This window comes from Dermacentor variabilis, chromosome 10 (genome assembly GCF_050947875.1).
Source record: "Dermacentor variabilis isolate Ectoservices chromosome 10, ASM5094787v1, whole genome shotgun sequence".
Classification (NCBI taxonomy): domain Eukaryota; kingdom Metazoa; phylum Arthropoda; class Arachnida; order Ixodida; family Ixodidae; genus Dermacentor; species Dermacentor variabilis.
The window spans coordinates 11,959,269-11,975,082 of record NC_134577.1 but is presented as its reverse complement, the minus strand read 5'-3'; the positions used below and the strand labels follow the sequence as shown (position 1 = coordinate 11,975,082).

The following is a 15,814-nucleotide window of genomic DNA, read 5'->3' as shown; positions in this document are numbered from 1 at the left end:
GACGCAGACGCCCCTGCGGGGAACGTTCCCGTGGCTGCATCTTAGCACCGATGCTTTGGTCCAACCCTCATGTGCTCGGGTACGTGGTGTCGCAACACACCAAACGCCTGCTGACGCAGACGCCCCTGCGGACGCAGACGCCCCTGCGGGGAAACGTTCCCGTGGCTGCATTTTAGCACCGATGCTTTGGTCCAACCCTCATGTGCTCGGGTAGGTGGTGTCGAAACACACCAAACACCTGCTGACGCAGACGCCCCTGCGGGAAAACGTTCCCATGGCTGTATCTTAGCACCGATGCTTTGGTCCAACCCTCATGTGCTCGGGTAGGTGGTGTCGAAACACACCAAACACCTGCTGACGGTGACGACCCTGCGGGAAGACGTTCCCGTGGCTGCATCTTAGCACCGATGCTTTGGTCCAACCCTCATGTGCTCGGGTACGTGGTGTCGCAACACACCAAACGCCTGCTGACGCAGACGCCCCTGCGGGGAAGCGTTCCCGTGGCTGCATATTAGCACCGATGCTTCGGTCCAACCCTCATGTGCTCGGGTACGTGGTGTCGCAACACACCAAACGCCTGCTGACGCAGACGCCCCTGCGGGGAAGCGTTCCCGTGGCTGCATATTAGCACCGATGCTTCGGTCCAACCCTCATGTGCTCGGGTACGTGGTGTCGCAACACACCAAACGCCTGCTGACGCAGACGCCCCTGCGGGGAAACGTTCTCGTGGTTGTATCTTAGCACCGATGTTTTGGTGCAACCGTCATGTGCTCGAGTACGTAGTGTAGTAACACACCAAACGCCTGCTGACGCAGACACCCCTGCGGGGAAACGTTCCCGTGGCTATATAGTTCATTGCAGACGTAGCATATGGAGATACCACCAGAACAGATCTGTGAAAGATAAAGATTAAACGGTTGAATACAACGCAACCATGTCAATGAAACTCTAAATGGAAGGATGATAGGAGATAGGAAAGAGCTGTTTCTTTTTAGACTTGACTTATCTTCCCAACTCAACCAATTCTTGCCTAGTACCTCATAGTGGGTATGAGCTAAATACAGCAGCAAACCTATCAACCAACCAACCGTCTTCGATCGGGCGTCTCATAAGCGTATGACCTATACCGGGACTTCCTTTAGGAGAGGCGATGAATATAGACTCAACAAAAGGAACGACCGCGACCAAGGTACCCTTTTTATCACATATATGTGCTTTAAGATTATTGCTATGCTGGCGCTAATCTTCAAGTCAATCACATACCTCTTGGTGCCCGTAATCGGCACGGTACTTAATATGAAAGGTTCTAATGCAATTGTGACTCGAATTGGCAGAAATGCCTTGGGCAGTGAAAAGGCAAACTGTAGGATCCGTTGTCCAGTGCAGAAAAACAGGACATAGCAGGATAGCGTACAAAAGACAGCACCGACACTGGACAAATTCTTGCTTTGGAAAAGCGAGTGCACTATGGGCAAGCAATCATCATCATCATGGCGAGATTTGTGCATTCGCGGGAATAATTCATGTCGTGGGAATCACCAACTGACAATCTCGGAGCGTTAGTGTCGTGTCGATAGCCTTTTTTAAAAAGGAATATCGCTGCCTGGAACTATATTTAAATAAGGAGGTCGAAGGAAGCAGTAACGAATTGTCTTCTGTTCCTTTTTTTTTCTCTTGTCTGCTGTTTTTCCTTCTCTCATCCGCAGATCCTTATCGCTTCCTCGTAGTAAAGTAAGCAGCACGTAGTGAGAACATGGCAAATATGTTCGGCGAAAGCCCGCAATGCGGACGAAGGTGATTATTTTTCTTTTCTTGAACATTCCTCCGCCTTGCAGGGCTCCGCAGAACTGATCTGCCATATACAGTGTCCTTGTGCTTGGAGTTGTCGATTAATTCGCCCTCGTTCTGCGATCTGCTAGCCTCCTGCTTAGCTCAAATAGCAGAGCGATCGCCCCGGTATGGCGACGGTCGTGGGTTCGATCCCTCGACCAGGGCGAATCTTTCTTGAACTGCGAAATTTTCTGACAAACCCATATAGGTTTCGTTTTTATCTTCGTGCTACAGTCGGGTGGATTAGGATTTTTCCTCATAGTTTTCCGCACACATTCTGAAAGTGATGTAATTTCACTGGTGCCGCTTTTTACAGAGAGCGCTGTGGTGCCTGTGTAATGACATAACAGGCCCCACACGGCGCGTTAAAGCTTTCAAGAGTGCCGGAAATCTTGACGCACCCGCGCATGCCTCATCCGCGTGTAGTCGCACCCGCGTGTAGTTTGAACACCGCCCCAGGAGTCCGAGCGCAACGCTAAACTTTGCTATCGCTGTCAGTGCAAGTGAAACTGCTAATTTCTTAATTTGATTTCGCTACTAAAACTCCTACTGAAGCTACTATTGTTAAAGTTGCGGCTCCCTTAACTTAATGTTCCCCGAACGTCAGGGGAGCACACACCATGGCGACTGCGATGATCGACAGGGATGAGGAAAGAGGGCGCTGACGAGTGACAATGCCCGGATACTCAAGCTCAACGCACTTACGCGAACGCTTGATTCTGGCCAAGTGGCGTTCCAACGAACTTAACGCTGGCCTTGAAGTTACGCTATAAGTAGCGTACCTTGTATCTGAAGGCGCGAAATGTGCGATGATAAGAACTCACAAGTGCGGCGGTTGTCACTTACAGGATGCAGCGCCGACGGCCTGCCAGGATCAGGTGGGCTCTGCGCCCAAGCGACTGGAGCGGGGTAGCCTCAGGGCGGCCAGCAAGTTCCCGGTGCGTTGCAACGAGCACATGCGGCGCTTCCAAGCTGCCCGCCACTACTGCGCAGGGAGATGAGTGGTAACTTTAGGCGAACAATATCGATATAATGAAGATAAAATACAACTACGCGTATGAACATGAAAGATGTCGAGGATTCTTCTAAAGGCGCGCGAGCAGTGCGACGTCAGCAGCGGCCGTCGACGCTCTACCGCGACTCAGTCATTTGGATAAGTTCTAGAACTGGCTAGTTGTGCAACTTTGCTCCTCACGCGCCACGCTTGCCGCTTATGGTGCACGGCGCGATCTTAACGCACAGGAATAATTCCGAAAACACAACTAAGCGGCGAGTGTACACTCTTTGCATACGGAGCCACGCGGGCGAAAGGAACGCGGCAGCAATCACTGCACAAGTGTCGCTGAACTCAACAGCCGGCACGCTTCCATCACCGTAACTTTTTATCGTGTTTCCTCCGCTCCCTAGCGGTCTCTGGCCCGCACTAGTCGCGTTTACACGAATGCGAGAAGTGGCGCATCGCATCGCATTTCTAGTATATCGCATCCACGTAAACTGCGCTAATACGCAAGGAAAGCGAATTTATGCGCCAGGAGAGGGTAGTTAAGACTGGGCACGACGTCTCGAGCGGTGAGCGTAAACGTTGGCACATCACATTAAGGGACAGAGGGAAAAAAATGAGATAGCCATCCATAACCGTGTTCTCTCCTCCGCTCACCGGAGCTAGGAACGATAATCGTCGGAAACTGGTGCCGCCTTGGTTTGCACGAAGGATGATTCGCCATATGATGCGCTAACAAACATGACACGCTCCTGTGGCATCCATGTAAACGCGGGGACTACCTCCCAGTTCCACTCGGATGGCTTCGGAGGCTAAAATATCTGTTCAGAGCGCTGAATGGCAAAGAAGCCAACGTACTCGCGTGCTCTCTTTGCATGTACAATGCGTTGGCACGCTGATTCGCTCGCAAACATGCAGCCCGTACATAGCGGCGGTAGTGTGGAACAAGCTTAACGCCGAAGAAAGTATAGCGGCGCAATGCGTGCGGCGCAGTCTAGCGGCAGGCGTTCCCAGCGGCTGCAGTCCGTGTGTGGTCCGACGAGCGGACGCCTCAGGCGCACCGACGCCGGCTCCACCACGTCCAGGGAGAGCATCGTCGCCGACAGAACGCGCAAGGGAAGCGTGCGTAGCCGCGACGGGCACAGCTCGCAGGTGAGTAGGGAGCTTCCTGAAGAGATAAAGAGCAACTTGGTAATACATATGTCTACAAAAGATGTCAGTAAAGTTTTCAAACGAGCAGTGCGAGACAAAGGACGGTCACGCATCACGTAATCCGCGGTATATCAAAGCTTGGACTAGAAGACTCCGGACAATGACAAGAGTGCGGCGAGGCCATGGAGTGTCCGCCACAATGGCTTGACTAGCACTGGTCATAAGTCCTGCATGACGCACTTCTCACAGCTATATGGATTATGTGCGCAGGTGCACAAATATCCGAGAAAGTAGGACGGAGGGACAAAACTGATCGGCAGAATAAGCGGATATACAAAAATATTGCAGAGTGAGTATACTCACTCAGCAGTGTTTTTGTAGGTGTGTTCACTCACGTGCGTTCCCGCATGTGCACTCGCTAACGTTCTCTGCTCACTCGCATTCGTAGTCGATTTTGTTCACACTGTACCGGCACCCACTTACGTTCACGCTCGACTCCATTCCGGCTCACCGGCGCACACTAACGTTCTCGTTCATGCAGATTCGCAGACCCCTGTTGATACTCACGTCCAATGAAAAAGAACTTTCATTCGCACTCGCGTTAACTGGCACTCACTGCCGTTCATACTCACGTCTGTCACACCCTGATACACTCACCAATACACGCCCATGAAACGAGTGTGCAGCGAGTCACTGCACTACGGACTACAGTTCAACTATAGAAACCGAACGCGTCCCGCGCAGGGTGTGCGTTCGGCTACGAGCGGCACAAAGGTTGTTTCTTTAATTACCGTTTCCTATTGTTGAAATTATAATGTTTCGCGCAACTTTAAACCTTCATGTATAATTAATTCGACAGCTTAAGGATAAGTTAATTTCCCCATATGTTTTCCTCGGCATCGTACAATGTGGGCTCCATTTACACGTCCCTTGAAATCGAGCCCCGGCTCGATTCCCCCAATTCATCCAGTTTGCTCCCAGAATTAGATATTTATGAGAACCAAATTTCCTCAGTGTTCTCACAGATCTATTCATCACCGCTTTCCCTTAAGCACCCAGCCTCCTCCTGCTCACCTTTATTTCTTGCATATTTAAGTCCAATGCTCCTTAGACCTACGCGCTTGCCTCGATCACTGGAAGCTAAAAGATTACACTGTGACTAAATATTTGAATTTGAATTTATTTGCAGCAAACACGAACGAAGGCAATGCTGCTGAGAACCAGCAAAAAAATGCACAGCTTGAGGAGACCTGGCCACCAGAACGCTGAGCAGCATACGGAGGATTGGTGAAGAGTGCAACACAATACGACAACACACAATGCAATGCAACAACAGCCTTTCATCTGGCAGGTTCTAGAAATTATATATGTGCTTAAAAATAGAGAGCAAAGTAAAAAAAACCAACTTCAAAAAAGACATCAGATCGCAACACAGTCAGTCAGTGCAATATCATAGAATACTTTAAAAAGTTCAACGCACACAAAACAGAATTGTATCACAGGCTAACAGGAATTCGCTGTCAGTGGGCTCCTATTTATAAGTATGCTTCTCAGTTCGCTTAATGATGTATTAGTCAAGTCAAAGTGTTTCTTATTGTGCATGGTGTTCAGTATCGTGGGCAATAAGAACTGCAGCTTTATTTACCATAATTTTTGCGGCATTCTAAAAAGTTCAGCTGTTCCGGTTTCCATGTAATACATGTGGTTACGTTTTCTACTAGCTTGGCTAACTTCACCAATCATCATTATTTGCCATTGCGAGTTTATACTGTCGGCATAGTTTATAACTGCGTAATGAATGAACCGCAATAAGATTATGCTTCTGAAAATGTCCGCTGTGTGCGTAAGGAAACAAGCTTTGGATATTAGGCGGATTATTCTTTTTATAAACGTGTAATTCTATTCAGGTTTTCGCCTGTTGTAGATCCCCAGACGAGAAGTCCATAGTAAAATTGGGGTAGGAAGGGTGCGTTGTACAGCATTATGTTGACTGACATGGGAAAATTAAGAGCGGCGACCCAGCATGCCTACAATTCTAGACAATTCACCGACAAGTCATGTGTTCCCCAAAGAACACTCCCAGCGTATTTACAGACGGAACTAGAACTATCTCACTGTCATTTAGCTTAAGAGGAGGGAGCTGTTGCGTGGACGGAACAGGATTGCTTTGGCTTTATTAACATTAACCTTTTAGGTAATTATGAATTGCCCAGACATTTATTTAAGTGAGTGCATTATTAGCTCTCAATGCTGAGTCAGCACCTGATTTGGCGGCAATAAACAACCTCGATCGTGTCGTCCGCGTATATTATGCATCTAGCAGCCGTATATACGTTAGTTATTTCATTTATATAAAGTGTAAAAAGAAATGGTCACAGGATGCTACCCTGAGCAACGCCCGACGTTACTGGCCTTTTTTTTTTCTGAACATTCACCTGAAATTTTTACAAATTATGACCTAATTTGAAAGTAAGAATAAATAATTTGCGGCTCCCGTGATACCATAGTATTCAAGTTATTTTTTATATATATAAAACGCCATGGTCAATGAGGTCAAATGCCTTCGTATAAAGTCCAGGAACACTGACTAAATATTGCTTACATACAGCAACGGCAAATATCTACATTGTCAATCTCTTGCCTGCTGTATTTCGTCCTGGAGCACTCAGCCATATAGTTCTAAAAAGCAAAGAGCAAACTCCCTCGAGGATTTTTCAAAACATATTCCATTGGTAATAGCTTCTTCGGACGTCTTGCAAAGCTCTATTTATTGTTTATATCGCATATTCCAAGTACATGGCTCCACGACCGGAGGCTTTTATTATTACTTTTCTTTTTCTTCGTGTTGCGAAGCCTGCCCACTCTGTTAATTGTATTCGTCCATGTTTCCCTGTTGCTCCGCTTCCGATATAACCCGTGTATACATGCTCAGGCGCATCGCTGACGCTTGTCGCATTAAGCAGACTGCATCGCCTCCTCCCCACAACACAGCAAGACCTCGAGCAACGTGCCGACATCTTGGAAGTGGTGATGGGCAACCCGGTGATCTTCTTTGTCCTGCTGGCGGTGGTGCTTGGCTTCGCACTGGGGGCTGTTCTGAATCCACTGAACCTCAGCGAGCTGCAGGCCAGTGTCCACATCGGCAGATACAACCGACCTCAGCTGCGCTGCAGAGTGTATAGTTTAACCGTCGCGTCTTCGGCGGCCGGGATGGGATGTCGAATGAGCCAGATTTTAGCCCTGTCGGCGCCCTCCTCCCGGTTCCGCTGCTGACGCGACACGAGATGCGCACGTGGTGCTTCCGGAAACATGCGTTCCGAAAGCACCGCGTGCGCTATGGTTTAGCTTATAGCCCATTTTCCTTCCAATAAGTCTGTTTTATATTAATAAACGAAATACCACGATTTAATTGAACAGGGAGTTGGGCTAATTGGTATGCTTACATCCTGAAACCGGAGCGCAACACAATACGACGGATGAGTGACGAACAATCTACAAAACGTGTGCTTACCATCAATGAAACATGAATCAATGAAAAAAAAGTTTAAGAAGTGCGGCTTTCTCCTAATAAACTTTTTTTTCTAACGTTGGTATAAACAGCGTGTTTCTCTTAAAAGGAAATGTTCATTTGGATAGACAGCGCTTGCATTGCGTTCTTTTCTCGTTGATCGATTTGCACATATGTGCAGTCCTGTGTTTACAAGATGGCACAAAGTTTGGATAGCAAGTTGGGCGAGTAGCGAGTTGGGCGAAGATACGACGTTCAAGCATGCGGAAAAAGTGCGGAAAGAAAGTAGGAGTGCGATTAAAGGGAAGAAACGCAGACAAAAGCACTTACTGACAATTTTATTGGTTAATGAAGTTACGCTACAGAACGTAGAAGGCGTCTGGATTATGCGTGTATTGTCGATGTGGCCACGTGCCTGCGATATATAGTGTCCGTAAACTCACTGGCCCTCTGCGACCGTATGGTTACTTTCTTTGACCAATAAAATCAAATCGATAGTCCACGCTTTTGTGTCTGTCTTTCTTCCCTTTACCCGCACTACTATATTCTCGCTGCCCTTAAATGCTTTGCGCACCTCTTGCGTCACCACCCTACTCTCGCGCTCTTTGCCAACGTCCCTCGCCACTTGCGCTCGCAGAGGAGAATGTTGCGTCTTCCCGGCGAGCTGTTCGTGCGGGTGCTGCAGTGCCTGGCCATCCCGCTGTACATCACCAGCGTGGTAAGCGCGGTGGGCGGCCAACCAACGGCGCAGGGGGCTCGCCTCGCCCTGCGCACGCTCGCCTACTCCTCGCTGACCACGCTGTGGTCCGCGACAAGCGGCATGGTCATCGCGCTGCTCTTGCGCCCCGGCGTCGGGGCGAGGAAGCTGCCACCCCACTGGCGATACAATGTCACCATGAGTGCCGACTCGCTACTCGACATATTCAGGCACGTAGGCAGTACTGCTCGCTAACACGCCATAGTGTACGATATTCCATCAGAACTCTTTGTTGGGCTAGTTGGTGCATGTTACTGAAGTACTAAAGCGCCAAACAGACGACAAAAGAAGCGCTCGTCCGTGTCTCTTCTTGTGTCGTCTGTTTGGCGCTTTAGTACTTCAGTAAAAGTATAGGATGACGAAAACATGTGCGAAAGCAGATTCTAAAGAGAAAGATAAAATCAATATATTGTTGCGCCAAAAAGGAAAATAAAGACTTAGGAGGGAGAGCATGAAACGACAGATCGAGCGCTCGATCTGTCGTTTCATACTCTCCCTCCTAAGTCTTTATTTTCCTTTTTGGCGCAACAATGTATTCATTAGATCCCAACCAACTCGCCAAGCAACAAGTTCTACTCAAATATAAGATGCGCCTGTGTTAGTAAATTCCTCTTACAATACAAAAATGGCGTTCATACCGTAATGGGAAGCACGGTACGCCGGAAAAGACGCAAAAACGATTTAAGACGGGTGGCGGCGCCACCTTGGTGTTCTGGCACCCGCTAGCCATGACGTCATGAATTTTGACGGCATCCACTCGGGTCTAGTTAATTAACTATCTGTAAGGATTGAGTACATCAATGTATTCTAAACGAGCCAAAGGCTTGAAATTAGCGAGTTTCGAGTACGTTTATTACGCTGCAACGGCCCAAATACGAGAGAATACTTTGAAATCCTCGACGTCACACTGACGTACCGGCGCTGGTCTTCTGGCACGCAGTTTGGCCTTTACTTTCTCCTCTGGTACTCAACCACTCACAGCAAAATTAACGAAATTCGAGTTTCGGAAGATTATCAGTATAAAGTGGTTAGTATTTCCCTCTAGCGTCCTAATGTTGTCGGTGTAAGCTGTTAGCCCGGTTTTACGCGTCCAGAGTCGAGCGGGTATACCGCGCATGAGACCTCGAGTGAGCGGAATGCGAAACATGTAAATCGAGAAAATAGGCAGCTTTAGGTTAGGGGACGCAAGCCGCAACCAAGCGTTGGGTGTCGCAAACTCCACTGTGGGCCTTTCGCGGTCTTTTGTACTCGCTTTTGGTTTGGGTTCTTTTGTATGCCCCGGCACTTACCATCTCCAAACTCCTGGGTACGGCTGGCTGCCCTAACCTAAAACTCTCTAATAAAGCATTGTTGGGACACTGCATGGCCGTGCGCGCGTCGCGAGTTGAATGCTGACGATGATTGCAGCACAACCGAAATTTCGGTGCGTTTTGTCAAGAAACTTATACAAGTGCTAAACGAAGTTGAGTTACGCATCCGATGCACTTACTCCTTGATATACTTCTTGATTTTAGCCCACCTAGATCGTGAGATGGAAAACAATAGGACAGGCTTAGAAAAATTTGTTGTTGGGATAGTCGGTAACTCATGGCGGTAAAACAAATTAGAGCCCCCCCCCCCGCCAGAAAGAAAGAAAGAAAGAAAGAAAGAAAGAAAGAGAAAAAGAAAGAACAACACCCGCATACACGCACAATCGCTCCTAGGAAGTCTTAAGAAATGTGTGCGTGGGCGAGTGCGTGGGCGCGTGTATTTGCATTTGCGTTTGCACTCTAATTTATTTTACCATAATGATGACAAGCGCCATGAATGAAGCGCCGGAATACCACTGTGCACTTTTTTTTTACAAATTAAAGGTTAAATTCCTATAATAAACTTTGAAACAAGGAGAAGGGACACATGGGGGCTCGATTTTTGTTAATCGCGACCATATAAAACCCGCAGGCAATGAAGCCAAGGAAAACATAGCGGTAATCAGCCGTGGTTGAAATTGAAAACGCAGAAAGTAATTAAGGAAAGGCGGAAGTGAAGGTGGACGAAAAGATAACTTCTCGCCGGTGGGAACCAAACCCATGTAATGCGAAGGTTGTGTGTTATAGACCTATTACACGGTTCGTGGGTGTGGGGTTGTGAGTCAATCTAGTTATAACCTTATTCACATTTGGTGGTGTAAATTATTTCACAGCGTACTCTAGTTCCTACATGTCTACATCCGATTCCCCTTGGTCTACGTTGCGCTAAGCTTATCTTTAGTTGCGTGATATATTTTTCAAGAATGTGAAGCGAGGACCGAGTTACTTAGTATTTATGTATCTCGTCGAGTTCTATACTCATTACACAGGCATGCAATATTGTCCTCGACCGCATGTTCACAAAAAAAATAACGCAAGCAGGGTGTCTACCAAGTTGACATTTCCAATTTCCCTGAGTTTTCCAGGTTTTCCCTGAGTGCCGTTGCATACTTCCCTGAGTGACGCAGAACTATGTTTCATGTCAAGACGGGCTGAAACCATATCGCCTGATGCTGTCACTCTCTAGTAAGCACATGAAGAAAATAAAAAAGCGACTTAATCCAATTTGAATACTAAGGAGTAGTGTTTATGTTATTCAAAAAGAGAATAGAAGGTAGGGGTTAGTAAAATGCACAGCAAATAAAGTGTCTTCGAAAAAAATTGCAAATGAAGTCGGACATTCACAAATACGAATAAAAAGGAGAAGCACATAGAAGCAAATATATTCGAATATGAGCTATTTCTATCAACTGATAGCAAGCTCATGCAGTGGTAAGAGGCCCGAACTCTGTCACAATTGAGATTCTCTCTCAACAGCTCGTAAGTCAACCTCAACTGTCCTGACACACTCTCAGCCCGCGCACGACGCCCGAGTGTTGTGTTTCACTGCTTTAAAGAGTTTATTTTGGTTTGGATGAGGGACACGGGCACCTCGGCATCAGCCAAAATTTTGTTTTTGTAAACGTCTTCAAAACGGCGGCAGCAAGCTTCCTTTCCCGTTTATTCCTCAATGCATACATCATTTCTGTTCTTGTCCTCCTTCTGCCGCTCGTTCACCCCAAGGACTATTTCAAGCATCTTGGCCAGTTGCACAGTCCACGACCGATTTTTAGAACTCCCTAGGGGTCGGGAAAACGTTCGAAAAATCGGCCAGCTGGAAAAAAATAAATGCGTGTCATTTACTGCCCTTAGGGGCTCAAACCGCGACAGGCACGTTCGAAAACGCTCTGAAGGCCTGTCGGTACACATATTAGGCATATCGGCGCTCGTACTGTGACAGGAAATACAGGGTGCACGCGTGTATAATTAAGGAATGCGTACTGTGTTCCGTGCCAATAGCCCCTTCCCACGCTTGTTATGCTTCACTGCAATACTTCTGCGTATGCTTCACCATGTAACACTTCTGTACAGAGGCGAAGCTGACTTTCGGGAACCGGCATTATGCAACGCACCGTGTTTTCCACGTTTCTAAGCCAATCGCGAGGACCACAAAGGTGGAGTTCGTGCCATTGCTGACAGCAGCTAATTCTTTCAATAAAAAACTCGGCATCCACCGGCAAGAAGCTTCATAGCGAACGTCGAAGCAGCTAGGCCTAGCGTTGCCGCAGTGGTGGCAACGGCTGCCAGCGGATCGACGAGCGAGAGTGCCGGTTCGAGGTGGCGAAGTAATCAAAACGACAGCAGTGGTACCTTTGATTATTGTCGTTTCGGACCCACGGTCACGGCAAAACGTCCGGAAAATCGGACGGCGAAGAGCTCTTGCGTCCGAAATTTCACACGTTCTGATACGTTGACTCTATGGGTTACGTGGCGGTGCCGCGAAGCCGTCCGAATTATCGGGAATCCAGAAAGTCGGTCGTTGACTGCACACTGGCAACTCCTCCAGCCGACGACAGCACGTCAAAGACGATTTATTACGATTCCTGTCTGTTGCTCGAGCCAGCATTACCGCGACTTTCGACCCTTTCAATAAAATTGGCGCTAATTTTCCCTGAGAGAGGCCCAAATTCCCTGAGTTTTCCCTGACCTTTTCCAGACTACTCAAAATCCCTGAGAATTCCCGGTTTTCCCGGTTTTCCCGGTTGGTAGACACCCTGGCAAGTACAAGCGCCTCACTGTTTCATTGGCTAGTGCGGGCTCTACTACAGCCTCATTTGTACTACTGTGCACAATTATGTTTAGTGTCTTGTACGATCCAAATGCGATTGATCTAAACCACTATGCCGAAGACATTGTATCCTCCCAGTTAGTATGGCAGAGCTCACCACGCGTGAATGAATAGCAGAAAACGTTTGTTTGTTACAGGAATGTAATTCCGGAGAACTTCGTGGAAGCATTCGTCTTCATGGTGAGTCCAATATCGGGTTCATGTAAATGAACAAGTCCACTCAAAAATGTCGGAAAAGATATCGCACCGGTGCTTGCGCCGTACTCGATGGTTACATCGAGATAAGCACAATAAGTTTTCGCGAAAGTCCTATTCGTGTAGTTCTGGCGGGAAAGGGGAGTGTGTGTGTGTGTGTGGGGGGGGGGGGGGTGATATCACACTATCGAAAAGCGGTACGCTGTGAATTTTGCATGGACTTTAAGATATGGAGTAGGTGCAAGCTGCTCCTATTTTACATTTGCCCCTGCCGTCGACTGTCTTGTTGCTGGGAACGTAGTCGGACTGCACACTGTGATCGCAAAGTAAAAATGAATAAATAAAGTAGGAAAAGGTCAAAACATGTCTGTGTTCAACGAGTATTCAGGGTGGAAGAAAGGAAAGCCAATGTTCGCAGTTTTTAAAGTGGTTATTTCTCCGCCCACATAGCTATAGCTCAGGAATGTAAATTATAGTCAGTTCAATAGTCCACTCACTATTAGGAATTCCAAAGGCGTTAGCTTATCTCGTCGTATTGATGAATGCAGACAACTATCACTTTGCGAAGCATGTGCATTGTCGGTGGCTAGCCCTATGGCAATCTCCAGTTTGAACGACGATCTTAATACCACCACGTGTGGGCCTGTGCAACGACGATAAAAATAACCGTATACGCAAAACGTTGCCCCTGCTGGTGGGCTCGGCTGTGAATCGCTATGAATTAGCTATGAATAAACATTTTGCCACGCACAACGTGTGCAGCAACTGCAGTATAGCACGCTAAATCCACTACCGCTACGCGCGACATAAGTTTTATAAAGCTTAACGCTTGAATTAGTGGTAGTCAGCCCGCAAATAACGCTGAAAGGCGCAAAGGGACAACGCAGTCGTTTCTCAACTCCCGCAGACGCAGACGACTGTGGTGGAAAACCATAACGCGAGTGACATCGTGCACGTCAGTGACGATCATCCGGCTGCAGCGGGGAATCTTGGCAAGTTGCGTTTTCTGTTTTTCATACCCGACACGTTTTGTTGGTTTCTGGCTATTGAAACCACTGAGATATTAACAAAACTACAGATAACATAAGTACTGTCATCAAGAGGTGTAAAGGAAGTTTTGCAGTAATAACAGCAGTCGCAAGAATATCGAACCAGTTTTGTGCGGGGCTGTGCGACAGCCAATGCTCCAGGCGCGTCATTTGCCCAATTAAGTTTCACGCCGCCAAGGCGTCTCACAGCGAGAAAAGGGCGGAGAGCGAGGCGATGCGAGTCGCACCGCGAGTTTGCGCACGGCTAGAATCGCATCCCGCAGCGACTGCACCGAGCTTACAGCCTGCGGCCACCTAAATAGCTTTACGACTCTTGTGTGCCCCGTGTGCTTAGATTTAGGTGCACGTTAAAGAACCCCAGGTGGTCAAAATTTCCGGAGTCCTCCACTACGGCGTGCCTCATAATCAGAAAGTGGTTTTGGCACGTAAAACCCCAAATATTATTATTATTATTACTCTTGTGTAACGACGTTTGTCGCATCCCATGCCGCAACGTGTTTACTTCTGCCGTGGGCGCCACTATCCCACATGTGCCGCGCTTGATGGAAACTTTGGCGCGTGTCTTATGCTGTTACAACATGCACGTAGTTCGCGTTCTTTTGTGTAAGTTACAGTAGCTCAACAAAGAAAAAAAGAAAAGAAAAACTTTCGAGGGGTGGTGTAAGGCACTCTCTGGCACGAACTTTAGATACGCGTGCGTACATCTGCGAATCCAGAAATTTCTAAATGCACCTCAAGAAGTGCTTAAAAGACTTGGAAAAAAACGAAACTCCTTCCAAATCCCTTCGCCGAACACGATAAAATGACGAAGCACGAGGTTGACTGAGGCTGCAGTCTTCTGTTATCGCCAGGAAACGGAACATAATGCCACGGCAACATTTTGAACCCCTAAAAATAGAGGCAACAATGGAAGGCGAAGTCTGAACGACGGCAATCTCACACATGATTGAACAAGACGCCAGGAAAAATTACTGAACCACACTTAAGCTTGATGCTTCGCGGCAGTTTTTTTCAGTAAACAAAGCTTCCGCGTCGTCCTGATGTACTTTCTTCTAGCTAGGTAATCTACGCTGGGGAACTACAGGTATATCCCATTCAGGCGCTAATTAACCATGGTCCATTGTCATCTGTCCATCGAAAATTTAGTTTCACCTCGTTTTCTTGCGTCTTCAGAACCATGAAATGCGTACAGCTGCAAAACGCATTCAGAATTTTTTAAATCTTCAGCGAGTTTTGTCAAGCCTACAGAATGTGTAGTTCATGCCAAGACTCTCTATGGGAACGTCAGATATCATAATATGAAGTGTATACACACTTGTAAAGCACCTATCTAGTCAGTCGAAAAATATGTCTGATATAAAACATCATGAAAGAATAACGAAAGCAGTGATCCCGCTACATGACGGCATTCTGACACTGAGAGTAAACGCCTAACCGTCTACCATCTAGCTCGTTTAATACACATTACACATATTAGTGAACGATGCAACATACGTTCAACTAGAAGTGTTTCAAGATATATGTGATGTTGTAAATATGATTCTCCTCAGTGTTTTTTTTTTTTTTTTGAACGATACTGTCATGCCAAATTACGCACACAGTCACTCAAGGTGACAACTTATGGTGAGCGAATAGTGATTTTTGAGGCCTAATCTTATACGAATCGAATATTGAATAGTTTTCGAATAATACATAGCTGCTATCACAATTAATATAAAAGGATGTTCACATCCCAGTACTTTTAAAGTTAGCAAGTTTCTGTCATTACATTACGTAGTGAAGCGGTGTTTATTAAAAGTACAAATGAAGCATTAGGAGCAAGCAAGTATAGTTTCTTCACATGCACAGGGCTCTTCAGAGAGGGCGAATGATCGCTGTACGTACAGCCTTTAAACTATGGCTACCTGAGTGACGTAGCCTGCTCCATTAAGCAAGTTCTCATGTTTTGTGTGTCTATACTATGCCCGCGGGGATGAAAATTTACCGTACTCTTGCTTGCTCCAAATTTATTGTTATTCGGGCGCAGTTGACGTTCCGAAATATTCGAAAAGTATTCGAAAAATATTCGCGCTTACAAATAGTGACTATTCGATTCGAAGAGCGAATCCAATAGGATGCCATTCGATACGTTATTCGAAAGTTTCGAA

At 47.0% G+C, this 15,814-nt stretch overlaps 1 protein-coding gene across 1 annotated transcript; it reads left to right on the top strand.

Moving 5' to 3' along the window:
* Positions 1-3,808: 3,808 nt before the first annotated feature.
* Positions 3,809-8,442, top strand: LOC142559885 (excitatory amino acid transporter 1-like). Its single transcript, XM_075671571.1, has 3 exons — positions 3,809-3,982; positions 6,974-7,108; positions 8,128-8,442. Exons 1-3 carry the CDS (start codon positions 3,809-3,811, stop codon positions 8,440-8,442), a joined length of 624 nt encoding a protein of 207 aa, XP_075527686.1.
* Positions 8,443-15,814: the final 7,372 nt, after the last annotated feature.